The sequence below is a fragment of the Aulostomus chinensis genome, chromosome 11 (assembly GCF_037954235.1).
Source record: "Aulostomus chinensis isolate RoL2024-O1b breed Wild chromosome 11, RoL_Achi_v1.0, whole genome shotgun sequence".
Lineage (NCBI taxonomy): Eukaryota > Metazoa > Chordata > Actinopteri > Syngnathiformes > Aulostomidae > Aulostomus > Aulostomus chinensis.
In genome coordinates, this window is record NC_141330.1 from 18,142,324 (window position 1) to 18,158,644 (window position 16,321).

General features: G+C 43.9%; 1 protein-coding gene across 1 annotated transcript; it reads right to left on the reverse strand.

Annotated features, from left to right (window-relative positions):
• Positions 1–671: 671 nt before the first annotated feature.
• trhra (thyrotropin-releasing hormone receptor a) lies at positions 672–12,843 on the reverse strand. The gene is made up of 2 exons (XM_086218937.1): positions 11,838–12,843; positions 672–3,948 (listed from the first exon to the last, which is right to left on the reverse strand). Exons 1-2 carry the CDS (start codon positions 12,642–12,644, stop codon positions 3,523–3,525), a joined length of 1,233 nt encoding a protein of 410 aa, XP_086075063.1. The 5' UTR covers positions 12,645–12,843; the 3' UTR covers positions 672–3,522.
• Positions 12,844–16,321: the final 3,478 nt, after the last annotated feature.

Here is a 16,321-nt window from a genome sequence, read left to right on the forward strand (position 1 = left end):
ATGCATCATCCACCAGCCCTGCAATTTTTGTCTGTTTATTATAGACCAAGAACAATACAAAAAAAGAAAACAATCCATCTAACAGCGAGTGCAGAAACGGCTACCCCCAAACACAAATGCCTGTTGCCTCTGATGGAAAACCATCAGCTATCAGATGTGTATCAACTTTTTTAACCCCTAATAGACTCTTGTGTTCATGCTGTGCACTATGATTTACAAAAAAACATCTCCAACACAATAGTTTGGTAGTTCCAAAAAATGAAACTGAAAACAATTTAAAGTGCACTTTACACTCAAAGCTACGACACAGAACACACAACAATCTCTTTTTTTTTTTCTTTTTTTTTTTTGTCTTTCTGCTCTGAAGCTTATAGGCTTCCACCGGCTGGGTTCGGAATGATAGAAAACACACCAGTGGAACAATGGATCAAAACAAGCCATTATTTTTTAAAATGGACTCCCTGGCATATGTTTGAAAGACACAACATTGTATTAATTTCACATTGCACTGCACAATCAATTTCAAGCAACTTTACAGGACAAAAAAAAACAAAAACCCAACTTAAAACCATCCCATTAAATTTAGAAACTCTGTATTCCTTCCCACTTGAGTGCTTTTCAATTTATATATATATATATATATATATATATATATATATATATATATATATATATATATATATATGCACCTCGATTAAACAGTAGCTCTTTTAATAGCAAGGTGAGCTATATACATGCTGGAGACTTCACCTCCTCCCTTAAGTATGGCACTTTGTCGTGATCTATTTACATATTCCATCATTGCTCCACGGGCTTTGCCGAGCAGATAAATCACAGAGGAGTGCTGCTCTCTGCAGTCTCCACCAATATCACTGAATTACTGCCCCAGTTATCTGACCCTGTGGCTAACATCCCATCTCTCTGCACTCCAGGGGCCACCTATTTCTTTCTCATTATACAATTGCAACTGACCTTCACCGGCCACTGCACGGGGAGCCCACAATGATCCCGCAACCAAAGCGACCAACAGCTTTGGCGTGTTCGCCAAAAGCCCCAGTCGAAAACCTTAAGAGATCAGGTCATTTTAAATGGACACAGCAGGTTGGGGTGACATTCCTGTTACTACCCTTTCGCTTCCAAGATGTCTCTGAAGAAAGCGATTCTGTGTAATTTCCCATGCACTTTCTCTCTGGGTGAGGGATACAAATGTCAGTGTTGTGCATTTGAGCTCAAGGTTGAGTTACATGGTTTCTGGTAGGACGGTGCATGAATAACTAGAGGTAAGGCTGTGTGATACGACTATTATATTCACAATCGGGAAAACAACTCAATATTATATCTGTTATTAATCTCATTATTTGTTATCATTAGACAGCACTTTACATTCTACCACAAAGCTTGTCTGATGCCACTGCAACGTCAGCAAACAGCGAACAAGCTTGTTCCTGAAGAGTCTCCATCGGGGTTTGGTTTTGAAAACCTTGAAAACTGGAACAAACTTTACAGAGTAACATTTGCCCCAGTAGCCTCAAAGCGGTTCCCTGAAAACCACCACCATCTCCACATGAATCATGTCAAAGATTATGGAAATTCTGCAGATGACATTCGCAAGATAACATTAACGGTTTTAAGCAAGACCCTCGACTCAGATGCTGCAAGTGACTTTAAGCTGCAGAGGAATCTCAGTGACGGAAGGAGATGACGGCAGCCATTACGACTTAGATCTACTGTACATAGACATGATCCTGATTCACACGGTTGAGAAACACTTTAGGGGCCACAGTAGGGGAGGAAATCTACAATATCACATAGGTTTGGTTTTGATTGTTTGAACGATACTCACATTTTAAATGTATTTGTTTGCAACTGGATTTTTGAAATGTTTTCAATTTTGAATCATTTCTTTCAAGCACTTTATAGTTGTTGCAAAATTGAAAATTTGTGCAAAAGTTATCAAATTTGAGTAAACACTCATTTGCGGAGAATACAATCTGAAGAAAAAGGCCCTTCCATTTAGGAGTTAATGAAATAAATGTGCAGAAAATGTGTTACATACAGTGGAGAATCATTAGAAGAAAGTGAGATTCTGGTCACATCACACAACCCTAATGAGAGGTTTTTAGATCATGACCATTACCGCACATTCCCTGCTGCTGCTGCTGCTGCTGCTGCGTGACATATTGTAATGTTTATTTCCATTTAGCGTTCAGAGGAGGGAGCCATCTCCTCTGATAGTCCAGATGATAGAAACTCTTCTCGTAATGTTTTCTCTGCAGAGGTTTGATTAAGTTCTAATTAATGATGTGCGAATGATGTCAGTTCCCTGGTTTGGGCTGGAACGCCTGAGCGTCCCGTCCGGTGTGTGGTTGTTGAGTACAAAATGGGTCAGCGCAAACTGACGTGCAGCGATGCGCGTCTTGCAGGTCTAATGTTGAGTTCCGCCTGTCTGCTGAGAGCGAGGTGCACAACCGGAGAGGGAACAGTCTCCTTCCCTTACTTTCATCTCTGGTGGTAAACAATCTAAACACTCGCTTACAACATTTCCTTGAAAGATGGTTTCCTTAAATAATCGTTAAATATTTGACACATCTTTACATTGTCCTTGTGTTTAAAAGTGTAAAATAAAGTGCTGATTCATGACCATTTGTTCCTACAGAACACAGAGGTGAACCAAAAAGATATTTTTTTGAAATAGACAAAATATTGATAAAGCTCAGAAATTGTTTTCCGGAGTGACGACTGCACCTCCCCTTTCTCAGACCAGGTGAGTCTTCTACTGTTGCACAAAACGGATAAAACGAATAACTCTTCTCACATGGATTTCCAGAAATAAATTTACAATTCGGATTGATTGTTTTTTCCAACAAAAGGTGTTTGGTTTTTGACCCGCAGAAATCTGCACCCCCCTGACCCCAAAGCTTTTTTTTTTTTAAATGGATGAAATTCACATTGTTGAGCAAAAAAAGAACTCAATAATCACTGACGAACCTTAGAAAGAAGAATGTAGCCTTCGTAAGAATCCTAAAACTAAATTACAGCCAAGTGTCCAATCTCCCTCAGCACGCTGCACTTCTCAACACGCAGGTGGAACTTGACACCTGGAGGTTTTGTCCTGTAACTGAGTCGTCCTGTAAATAAGACGGTGCCTGCTATGTCCGAGAATTCACATTATAGATGCATCGTCCCTGTGACTCCCCTCCTGCATGGTCCAGCTACAAACTGGGCTCTGACAGTCTTGTTCAGATGCACTTGTACAGGTGTTGTCATTCATTTATACGCTGCCGTGATGTTTGGCCCATCTCGTCACACTAGTTCACTTTTGTTTTACAAAACCTTAAAACCCGCATGGCAGCTCATCTCACCGAATCCCTTCCAGCTTCTGAGAAATGGTTTTGTCGAAGAAAAAGAAACATTTCCATGAAAGAATACTAAGACTAGAGGTGTCTGCGTACTTTTAATGAATCCATCTCGGAAGTTTCCGATGGGTGAATCTGTGCCACCCTCATTAAGTGGAGTTTCTAGCTAAGCTTTGACATCACTCCCTAGGAGACAAGGCTCTGTAAATGGCATCTTTTTGGCGGTTGGTGCAAACTGGTCGTTGGGTGTGTTTAGCTCATCCATTTCTGTGGTGAAATGGTCTGGACTTTCCCCGTTGGACATCTCCTTGATGACACTGTAGGTGAGTGCCACACTGTACGAGGCAGGTTTCTCCATACGCTGAGGGCCACAGTGGCACAGCTTTTTGAAAGCTGTGCGGAACTTCTGGGACATGGCGTTGTAGATGACCGGGTTGATGGCGCTGTTCAAATAGATGCAGAGGCGACAGAAGAGCAGGAACCAGGTGTCCAGGTAGGCCTTGTCCAGGAAGGAGTTGACCACCACTAGGGTCCGATAGGGCATCCAGAGTAAGGCGAAGAGGATCACGACCACAGCCAGCATCTTGGTCACCTGGTAAAATCAAACTTTGTTAAAAAGGTTCCAGAAAATATCAGGAGATGTACGCCAATGCTTTATTTCTTAAGACTCAGAGTACAACATCACGTTTCTCACTTTAGTATTGCATCCATCCTTCCATTTTCTATACTGCTGATCCGGTAAGGATCGCGGCACTTTATTCTGTTTAAAATATGAAATGAAATGAAAATGGTGCCTCCACAAGATAAACATGAAATCTCAAAGTAAGGTGTAAGCACCTAGGGAAAAGTACCACTGAGATATTTTGTGGTCGTCTTATTTCTAAAAAGCTGCATTTAGTTTTGTTTTTTTCTTTTAGTTTGACGTCCTCACAAGATGAGCAGGCCCCCTCTCCGTGTGAAACTACAAACTCGTATCTAGCGAGCTTTAGCAACCAATCCACTGGAAATGTGACTGACGACGAACAGGAACGTTTGAACAACTGCGAACGTGGTTTCTCCCTGATGTTAATTTGCAGGGTCACTGTCACTGCATCCAGGGCTTAGCACAGCCCACCGTGATTATGAGCAGAAATACAAAGACGCTGAGGTTCTTCTGGCCTAATGATGATGCACAGGAGAAGTGTCTGGCTGCACCCCGCTAAACAAGGACTAATCAGCAGGAAAACAACGACACCTGTGGAGTCGCAGTGGGACGTAATCAAGGTCCGCAAAGAGCTCAGATCAGATCGTGAAGATCCACCAAAACACCACAAACAAAACTCCATGCATATATAACACCATTTAAAAGGTTAATTAAAAGGAACAAAGACCTCCACTGCTGCAAGCTTTTCAGCCAAATGACACAAAACATAATCCATCCCCCCCCGCCCCCCAAACAAAAAACAGACTTTGAAAGGAGAAGCAGAGACGCCACGACTGTAACGGACAGCTGTCACTACAATGTAGAACAAACTTTGACCCTCTTCTTCTGTTGGGGACAAACCCAGAATGTCTCTGAGTCAGAAGTTCCCAATCTGTCCACAGTTTGTTTCTCTATAGATTTGCTCTGAGTTTCCCACATCTCTGAAATAGTATAAGTGCTAACTGTATTGACAACACATCCCGGTTCCAGTTTTTAAAAACACCCAGCAAAAACTCTTTGACAAACACGCTTTGCACTCTTAGTCCTGAGAGGATCTTCTGAAACCCACTACTGTCCGTGTCAACCAATGCTTGTGATGCTTCTACCAAAGACACAGGAGACTCCCTGTCCTGGTCATGATCCAGGATGAGGAAGTGAAGAGGGAGGAGTCACTGGACCATGACGGAGACATGCTAAACAGGAAGGAACAGAATGAACTTCCTGAAGAGACTCTTGATTCTTGTAACAGACTCCTGCAGATCCCCTATTAGTCCGAGGTACAAGTTCTATTTGTAAAATTTTTTTTTTCTTTTTTGTCAGGTTTGTCAGAAAACACAAAAAAGCTGGAGACAAAACATCATAAAGAGTTGTTTTAGGCACAAAAAAAAAGAAAAGAAAAATGTTGACTTAATTCACCCTTGAGTCCAGGTGAAGGTTGCTCCCAAATTTCCTCATGGTGTTAATGAATAACTGCATTCCCAAAAAGGGACAAATGATAATGATCTTTCCACATTTGTATTTGGAAATTACAGTTTTGACTGTTGTGGCCCCAAAACTACCCCCGACTTGTCATAGTAGTTTCTGTAGTTTCTTGCTAATGCTCCAAAATCCATGTTAGTGAGTAGAGAGGAAACTAGTTTAGCTTGTGGGTGAAATGAAGAGGACAAGTGCACTTAGTAGACCTTCCTCAGAGCAAAAGGTGTAATGCTCGTCGAGTCAGCGTATACGTAGGTCAGGAAGACAACTTCACTCTCCTGTGGGAACAGTTGTCCAGGGCACAGTCTTAGAATTAAAAAAATATACATATGAATTATCAAAGAATCATAAAAAGACACATCAGACAATTTGTGTTCATTGTGTGATTTGTATCCTTTATATACGGTTGGCATTGACCGCACGATGGCGTAAAAGCACTCTAAGAGGGCTTTGGTGTATTTCTTTAGCATCAGGTCCAGTCATTGTCACAGTTGTAAACGATCAACACCATTAGTATGCAAGAAACCCTTACTTTCTGTCAATCACAGTGACATTGACAGTAATGGAGCACGAGCGACGTATGGTGATGCCTCAGTAGAAGTTATTGTCACATTATACTACAAAAAGATAAACGAGCCAGTGGAGCAGCACTATTGATAAGGGCGGATATAGTCGTCTCTTTTATTGGTTCTTTGGAATGTAATTAATTATCACGCCGCTGCTGCTTCTGTTCTCTTCTCTACCCTCTGTGGTGGTGCAAAGCTCCTTCATAAATATACACAGTAAGAGACCCTCCTCTCCCCGCCAACCAGCATCCATTTTCAGCCCACAATGCATTGTGTTCTGGTTGGCTTCCTATAGATCCTATTAGGGCCAATTCCATTCATTGGAAATGGACTGAGTCAGGACTTTTCAGGAGGAGGGAATGTTTGAGCCAGCAATGGTTTGCTGCTCCTCTCATGACCGCCTGCTTGTACTGCTTATCAGCTTGTATTCTCTCTTTCCTTTTACCTTCATGCTGACAAGCCTGCTTCATTAGCTCTGCGAGGTCGCCACACCCTGCCGCAATCCCATCTGAGAACACTCTCTGGGATTCGTCCAGTAGGACAGCGGCATGATCTGGCCGTTAGGTGCACCTCATCAGGGAGCGAGAGTCTGAATTAGCACCTGGGAAGCCACGTACCATCAGATCAGGCCGTTGCAAACACATTAGGGTAATAGCACCAGCACATTCTCATACCCAGAAACTCAAAAAATAGCTTTTTCACTGGATACATCAACATAAAAAAAATACAATAAAATGGTATACGCATCATAGCGTTTGGAATTTAGCATTGGAAACAATGATCTGTTGATTCCCAACCCTCACGTCACGTCTCACTCCAGGGTGAATGCAGCTATGTTGTCGAGAGCAAAGCGCTCGCATAGCTGTTCACAACAGAGGGAGGGACGCTTTCTGATAGCTTCAACCAAATGTTTATCTGAAATTACACACTCACATTTATCTCTTGCTATGACATGATAAGACCCCTCAAAATATTATAACTTCAAGTTTTTGAAATGATTTTTCCCACCTGGTAACACTGGTGAGTGCAATGAAATCGTATTATCCTAATGTTATTTTCCTTAAACTAGCTCATTAGCTAATCTGCTGGCTTCATGCAGCTCAAACAAGCTCCGACTCCCTGATTAACTTGAAGGAATAAGAACCTATTTACTCACAACACGCATTGCTCCTTTTGCACTACGATACACCAGCATGGACTACTAGATCAGCATGGGCTGATCAACCAGCATGGACTCAAACAAAACTACCAGCAGTGGAGGGGCAGATGTCCTGTTGAATTTATAATTCATCCAAAACGTGAATTATTTGAAAAAAAGAATCTATATTTCTCAACCTCTAATGATAACCCAACAGATCTGCCTTCTTTGACCAAGTCTTTGTCAAAATGAAGCCCTTTTCAGTGCGTAGGTTAGCTATTAGCTCTGTTTGTTGATATTTATGGTAGAAAGGGAGATTTGAAGGCGTCAGAAGCACTGACTAAAACAATCACCCACGACTAATTTTATATGTGTAATGTTGTTCTAGTAAACCAGACTAATGTTCTGGTTGGCAGTTTCCGGTTCATAACTGGCAGTGGCTTTCTTATATTTGGCTACTATACCAGTGAGGCGGTTATCTGACGGTGAATAGATGCTCATCCTGTAAACAGACAGAGGAACAATCCCCCCCTTCAGAAAAGAAGAGAAACAAACACGGGACAGCTAAACCCTGTCAACTCGCCCTCCCTCCTTTATCAATACTGCTTATCAGGGGAGCTGGAAGTGGTCCCAGCTGACACTGGGATTATGTCACAGTGCTGACAACCATAGGCACTCACATCCACACCGACAGGCAATTTGCAGTTTCTAATTAACCTGACTTGCATGTTTTTGCACGCGGAGAACATGCAAACTCCCCAGAGAAAAGCTCCAGTGGGTTTAAATCCTGAAACACATCATGAGTGACAACCAGTGTCTATTGAAGCTTCTGACTCAAAGACATATTAAGTTTTAAATACGTCGTCACTGTGGTCCGATATTCATTACAGATGAAGAGTCTTTTCATTTTAATTGAATCCATTAATTTTCTCAGGATTGGATTGACCGACATAATCAGAGGCGTAATTGTTTTCCTGTTGATTGCTGATTGTGACGATAGTTCTCACTGTAACACGGCAGGAGTTTTGTCAGTTTTCGATAAAATGACCACAAAAAGTATTCGGATGTAGGTTGACGTTCTGCTTTTGTCGCTGCAGAAATGGACTGCTCAGCTCTGTCCTCTAGAGACTTTACATTACAAACTTTGTGTTTGCATTCATCAGTCGTCATCAAACAGCAAACTTTTATGCAAAAGATCTGTGGGTTCAGCCTGCAAATAAATTAAACAACAACAGCGACAAACAATCCAAGCTGTTTCTCATATTTCAGTCCACATTTATTCAGATGATGTTGATTCATTTCCAGTGAGGCTGATAGAATCTGTATAACTGTAAACACGGCTAATGCTGATGCTCTATAATCGAACAGGCCGGCAATAAATCCTCTCTTCATCAGGATTAATGAGTTTAGTTTTACTGAATCTGCTCTGAGAGGGCGGTTCATCTATTTTACTGATCATTTCAGAGGCTGTAATTTGTGATGATGTTGAACTTTACGAGATTATATTAAGACATCTCCCAGAAGGAATGTTATTGTTCTAAAAACCATCGTGGAAATATTTCCTCCACTGTACCGGCAAAGTTTTTGTTTTTTTTCCCCTGGATTCTTTATCATTTAGTTCCCATGTACTTAGTAAAAAAAAGTAACTCTCTAAAAACATTCTAAAATTGTTCTATAAAAATCTTCAAAAGAAGAATTTTGTTTCCTACCAGTTCTGACAGTGCATTGAGGAAAAAGTTTGAAAGAAAATTTTCAATTTTTTTTTTAATGTTTTAAACATTCCCATTAGATTCTGTGTTTACCAAGAAAAAAAATCCCAAAGATACCAATAAAATCAATATTTTTGGATTAGGAATTTACAACATAGGAACAATATTTGAGATAAAACATTTGAAATGGGCAGGAAGTGAAGCAGCCCGTTAACGTTGCCTTCCATCACAGGGGCTCCCTGTTAGCGCCCGCGTGGTTGGGCGTCGCTACAGGTACACTCAGCCGTGTCTCTGCGGTGGGGGCTGGATGTTCTATTTGTCCTGGATGCTGCATTAGTGCCTCCTCTGGCAGGGTTAGGGTGCGTGTTTGGGAATTCGGGGTCATGTGATCCTCCCACACTTACATCACCCTGGTCAAACCCTCAGTATCAGATGAAAAGAAGCAGATGGCAACTCCATATGGGTTGGAAGAAGCATCTGGAAGTCCATGGCCCTGCCCAGCCCAGGACATGTCAAATTATTATCTTTTGAAAATTTCTTTAAACGTTAGATAAAAACAGGCTTATTTCCACAACCTAATGAGAGCTTTAGGGACTTTGGGAACCTTCCCTGCTAGCTGGGATGCTTTAACCATATTTCCTGAAAATGAGATTGACAGAATATTGACAAAATATCAGGAGCAGTTCAACAGTAACACACTCCAAGAAGCATCTACTGCATCAGACAGAGGCGGTGCCAGAGTCAGCAGACTACCAAGCACCTCTCCACTACCTTTTCACCTTTACCTAATTAAAGACAGTTTAAAATTGTTCCTTGTTTTCACACTGAAGTGGGTAACGCCGACTCCCTGATCCACATGTGAATTTGTGTATTTGTCAAAGATTAAAGAGAAGCCCTGCTGATGGAGATAAAATCCTGTTTGAGTTGAGGTTAACTGATTAGAGCACCCTCGGGGTGCCACACCTCCTGTCATTCCAGGAAAGCTTCTTCCCTTGATCTGATAAACAAACAGCGCACTCGGTATCTATACCTGCACGCCTGTGGTCGTGTCTTCAGAGACTTGTGCGTTTATTTTTTTTAAAACCTGAGGTGACTCTTTGGAAGTAGAAATTTGTGTGCGGAGTACAGATGATATCAGGGAGAGGATCGTTTACACGTGTGATGAGCCCGAGCTTCCTGCTTCCAACAAGTGCATAAACACACACACACACACACACACACACACACAGCCAGCGAGCTAAACCAAGGGAAGGCTACATCAGTGTTTGATACATACAACTGTACCAGTGTGACTTTTTACCGGGAGCTTTGCATTGAATTTATGCACCAGTTATAAATAATACAGATACAGAAACTGAGCTGTTAGTGGGTTTCACCTCACTGGGTCCCGTATTAAAGGAAATAAAGGCTGGCGGCGTATTGATGTACTGTGAATCAAAAGAGTAAACACATTAGGTGCCTTCCTGTCAGCAATATTTCTTGAAAACAAAAGAACAAAGAAGTATTCCAGATCATAAATTCTAGCTGTATGTACCAATTGCTCTCTTTAGGATCCTAGAGACCGATGGAGCTCAACACAAGTCTCTCTACACTCCAGTAAGTTATTTATTAGAGCTTCAAACTGTGCAAAATTATGAGGCTTTTATGAAATTCAGCAGAGTTTCTCTGTGGCCTTAAGGTGCATATCCAAAAGTGGTGACATCACCACTCTGGAGCCAGTTTTGGTCCACAACTGTGATGAAGCCTACAGGTTACAGACACTGATGACGTTGACAGGACCAGCAATAATCCGACTTATCTCAAATGAGTCAATATTTTTCATTAAGGCGTTTACATGAGCTTCTGGTGGAAAAGTCCAGCTAATGACTGAAGACGAACGTCCTCATTACTGTCCTGACAGTTTCCTTTTGGAATCCAAGCTCAAACCACCGCTGACATGTTGTCACTTTGGTATATTTGGATTGTTTTCTTGCCAATAATGCAAAACACTGTGCTTAGAGCCCAGTTCATCTCTCGCTGGTCGCTGGACTGTGTGTCTCAAAATACTGCAAAAAAAAAAAAAAAAAACAACACTCCAGAATGGCTTCTTAACATGATTAAGGTCTGGTCTTCATGTCTACAGGGCACCTCATGAGCTGACTGAGATGAGAATACTTGGCTTGATCTGATTGTGTTTACTCTGACTGACCTTTTTGAAGGGAAAGTCCTTTTAGGATGATGTCTTCATCAGCTCAATAATGGAATATTTCTAAACACTTGGAGTGGACTGCAGCCATCTGGAGTACAGCACTTGAACTTAAAAAAAACAACAACAACCTAATAATCAAATTCACTGGTTTCTAACCAAGTCACTGAGCTACATGCCGAACATCCGTGTCAGACACAGCTGAAAATGTCTCAAACGTTCCTGATCCTTTATGACCACATCTTGTTACCTTGCCACTTTTCCTGAATGCATTTTTAATGTTGTTTATAAAATCTGGGTTTTTATTTTTAAATATAATTCATGTTTTAAAGATTACGTGTGAGTTAAGGGCCTTGACAGCCCCCCAGCTCCTTCTGAACGATGAAGGCTTCAGCATTTTGAAACACGTTGGGTTCAGCTAAGGTGGAGTAAAAGGGATATTGGCTTTTCCTTTTTTTATGGCAGGTGTTGGACGTCCACAAATCTGCCGACTCCGAGTCATGGATCTACCACGTTCAAGCAGACGCTGCCTATTAAAATGAATTCACAATGAAATGTTTTGTCGAACGGGATTCAAAACAACAACAAAAAACATCTCAACATCATTGAGAAAACATTTGACGTCAGAAATCTGCCTTCATCACACTTCTCTCTGGATTTAAAACAGGCCCATTTATTTTATTTGCTTTTATTAGTGTAGTTTGGGGCGCCCCTTCCCTCCCTACCTGTCTGCGGGAGGCAGCCGTGGTGCTGCTGGAGGAGCAGGTGCTGATCATCCTCCCTCCCTGACTCATCTGCCTCTTCCACTTCTTGGTGCTGTCTTTGGGGTCTGAGGGCAGCGGGTTGAGGAAAAGTATCCTGGCGATCAATCCGTACAGAACCGTGGCGAGCATGAGGGGCAGCACGTAAAACACGGCGAAGTCGATGAAGTAGATGGGCAGGTAGTGACTCCTGGACACTTTGTAGGCGCAGCTGAGCAGAACCACGTTGTCGTACACCAACTTTTTCGTGTCTGACAGGAAGAGCCACATGACGCAGTAGACGGAGGTGAGGGTCCACACCAGCATGATGATCTTCTTCGCCCTGGATAAAGTGCACAGGAACTGCGCTTTGATGGGGTGGCAGATGGCGATGTAGCGCTCCACGGTGAAGGCAGTGATGGAGCAGGAGGACGCGTTTATCCCCAGGTACTGGAAGTAGGTGATCCCCAGGCAGCCCGCGTAGCCGTACACCCACTGCCCGTACAGGGCGTCGGTGATGTTGGGCAGCCCGGCGGCGGTCAGCACCATCAGGTCAGCCGCGGCCAGACTCACCAGGTAACAGTTAGTGGGGGTGCGCATGTGTTTGGTGGTCAGCACCACCAGGATGACCATGACGTTCCCCACGATCCCCACCCCGCATATGAGGGACACGAGAAACACGCTGACCACTTTGTACTCAACAGTGTAGTCCGTCCACACGCCCAGGGTGTGATTGTCCTGCAGCGACGTGTCATTCCCCGCAGTCATGTTATCCAGGGTGAGGTTCTCCATGACAGGCAGACCACGTTCAGTTCAGTGTCATGAAACTGCGGGGCCCGGCTATTAAAAGTCCAGTAAGAAAAACTTCACTTCAGCCACACGAAATCCAGCCAAAGTGCGCTCTCTTCTCCATCAAATCCAACATCTGACATGACAACGCTGTCAAATACGTCTCCAGTATATTTTCCATAAAACATCATTAAAAAGTAGAGTTAAGAGCTCTGTGGTGGGTTGAAGTTGTCAGAGAGAGGAGAGCTCCGCGCCCTGCCCCTGTCTCACTCCTCACAAGCACATGACTGAGCTTCCTCCGCTCCTGAGAGCCTCCCGCTGAAGTCACAGCTGACACCGCGGCTGGAGCCGGCACACGCGCACGCGCGCGCGCATTTCGAGGGAGAGACTTGGGTGCTGCAAGTGGCGCAACAATAAATGGTTCATAACGAAATGTAATAAGTAATTAAGCCGTTTCGGTGATGATTGCATGATAACTCCACGCTAGCTGGTCTTCATAAGGCAGTATAAGCTTGATGCAGACGGATTTTCTTAATCATGGTCCCATTTGAGGAAAAGTGATGACAGTGCGTGGAAGCAGGAGCTGCTCAGGAAGACGGCCCTGACGCAGGGGACTGGGGACGTGCAGCTCCGGAGGAGAGCCATGAAACCAGCAATGAATACAGAACCACTCTGGGGGATGTCTCAGAGGCATGCAACTGCAGGGAAGTTGCTCTGGGGGATAGGGGTGGAGTCTGGGGCAGAGTCACTCTGAAGGATGGTCCCAGCAGAGCCCCTCTGGAGGATAGCATGGCACTGGAGACAGAGAGAAACCTTTTGTAGCCATTGGAAAAGCGGAAACTCTACAGTCACCAAGGGCAAAGGTGGATCCAATCTGGACTACAGAGTTTCCCTCCACTCCTAAAACTGAATCATCTGGAGCTCCAGTCACTCGAGTTGTTGCAGATCTGAAGGCTTAAACTGTCACTGTTGTGACTCTGCTGGCTGAAGGGCAGCTGCAGCACCGCCTCTGGAAAAGGAGGAGGGAGCAGTCCCAACTCTGGAGACTGAGGTGGAACCCCTTAGAAGGCTAGGGGCAAAGACGGAAGCCCTCAGGAGGACAGTTTCAGTGCTGGAGATTGAGGCAGAACACCTCTGAAGGCTGGCAGCAAAGGCGGAAACCCTGCTGTGGCCAGTGGTGAAGGAAGAAAGTGATCTGGTGTCTGGTGGCAAAGGAGGATCCCCTCTGGACCTGGCAGCAAAGATAGAAACCCGCTGGTGGCAGAGATAGAAATCCCCTGCAGCAAAGGTGGAAACCCTCTTGCAGCTGATGGCAATGGAGGGATGCAAGGAGTCGCTTGAGGGCCTGGCAGCTGGGACGGCCTGTGGTGTCGAGAGCTATGGTGACCTCAGTCTCCTGAACCATCAGGAGGTCCAGGAATAATGACAGAGTAGTTATATGGTAAGGAGTAAAAGGGTCTGCCAATATGCAGATTACTAAACTGCAATCTCCCCAAGAATAAACAACATATTAGTGGTAGTCCACAAATCCCTTAGTGGTTCAGGTCCAAGACAATTAACAGATCTCCTGATGCAGTACGAGTCCTCCAGACCTCTGAGGTCAGCTGGCTCTGGACTATGAGTCATTCCAAGAGTGTAAACTAACTTTTATTCAGCAGTATTTTATTGGTATATAAACGCTGTTTGTTTGTTTTTCAAATGTAGGGTTTGTCTGTAAATGCTTTGTTTTCATTTATTATTCTCTTTTGTGTTCTGTTAAACCCTTTCAGTTGGTGTGTAATGTGCTAAAGTCTACCTACGTGTGCCTTACCTTAAATGCTGCAACATTAAAGAAGTATTTTCAGCCTGCATCTGGAAATATTCAGACGGAGTGATCCCATATCCTCTGGGTCCATTTCAGGTGAGGTCCTGCCTTCAGGTAGTAGGTGTGTTGTCATGGAGGCGGGACCCAAATGCAGGACGACGGCACCTAAAGACTCAGAGGATTATTTAACCAAAAATAAACAAAGAGTACAAAAATCATCACACACAACATAGACAGCGAGCAAAGGAACAGAAGAGAAGATCTGACCAAGATTACGACAGCAAACTAAAATCCTAAACTAATGGCAGAACAGGAAAAGGGCGGAGGACACGAGGGCGGGGAAGGAGTTGATTGGATAAGAGACTCCGGTGTCAGAGCTGAGGCTGACGAGGACTGATTAACAGATGAGACGCAGGTGAGCACAGAAAAAAGGAGGAGAAAACGCTCCAAGACCAAGATGAAGTCACACAAGGAGAGGCAGGAGAACCGACGAGAGAGAAAACAGGGAGAAATATACGGGATTAGGAGCAACATGAGGATACAAACAGAACATAATAAATGTAGTACAGAGCAGAGTACAGGAGAACAAAGAGGGAATATTAAAGTAGAAATCAACTGTCCAAATGGGACAGTGGGTTCCCTGATCTACTATTCAACATTTTAATCTATTATTCATCTATTACATAAATATACACTTGGGCAAATGTTGATGAAACTCAATGGAAAGAGAGGCAATATTTTTTGGAGGAGATACAGTATGAAATGTAGACACTGGATCCTGAGGACTGCTTCAGGACTGTGACCAAATAGATTAGTGCAATGTGAAATGGCTGTCAAAAATCATCTACATTTTGGGTAACATTTGAAATCTCAGAAAAATACTTGACCAAGAAAGGGTTGCTTTTGTTGGTGGTTTGGAGGAAAATGAATGAGCTGATTTTGGTGACATTATGTTGATCGTACGGATCCATGTAGCCTACTGGTGGAGCCACGTAGCCTTTGAGTGCTTTCTAGAGTCTTTAGTACATCTGTCTGCCTAACAGACTGCTGCAGACCAGCTAGCACCAGTATTCACTGACATTTTCAACACGTCATTGATACGAGCCAACATCCCAGCCTGCCTGAAATCGGCCACCATCATCCCAGTCCCTAAAAAGTCACCTACAACCACCCTCAATGACTGTCGCCCAGTAGCGCTCACACCAATCATCACAAAATGCTTTGAGAAATTGGTGCTGAGACACATCAAAGCCTGTCTCCCCTCCACCCTGGACCCGCATCATTTTGCATACCGGTCAAACAGATCCACTGAAGACGCGATAGCCACAGCCATCCACTCTGCACTGAGCCACCTGGAGAAACGAGGAAGCAATGTCAGGATGCTCTTCGTAGACTACAGCTCAGCCTTCAATACAATATTACCGGACATTCTAATCCCCAAGCTAGCTGACCTGGGGCTCCCACCATCCACCTGTTCCTGGATCAAAGACTTCCTGGTCAACAGACCCCAGCATGTGAAGCTAGGCCCCCACCTATCATCAGCATCAGCACCGGCTCACCCCAGGGGTGTGTGCTGAGTCCACTGCTCTACTCACTCTACATGCATGACTGCAGATCCACTCACCCTGAGAACATCATCGTCAAATTTGCGGACGACACGACGGTGATGGGCATGGTCACAGGGGGGAACGAGGCAGCCTACAGAGATGAGGTCCTTAGACTCAGCCAGTGGTGTGCAGGCAACAACCTGGCGCTGAACATCTCAAAGACTAAGGAGCTCATCCTGGACTTCCGTCGGAACAGAACCCCCCCTACACCCCTTTACATCAATGGGAAAGCGTGGAGCGAGTAGAGACCTTCAAATTCCTCGGGGTCC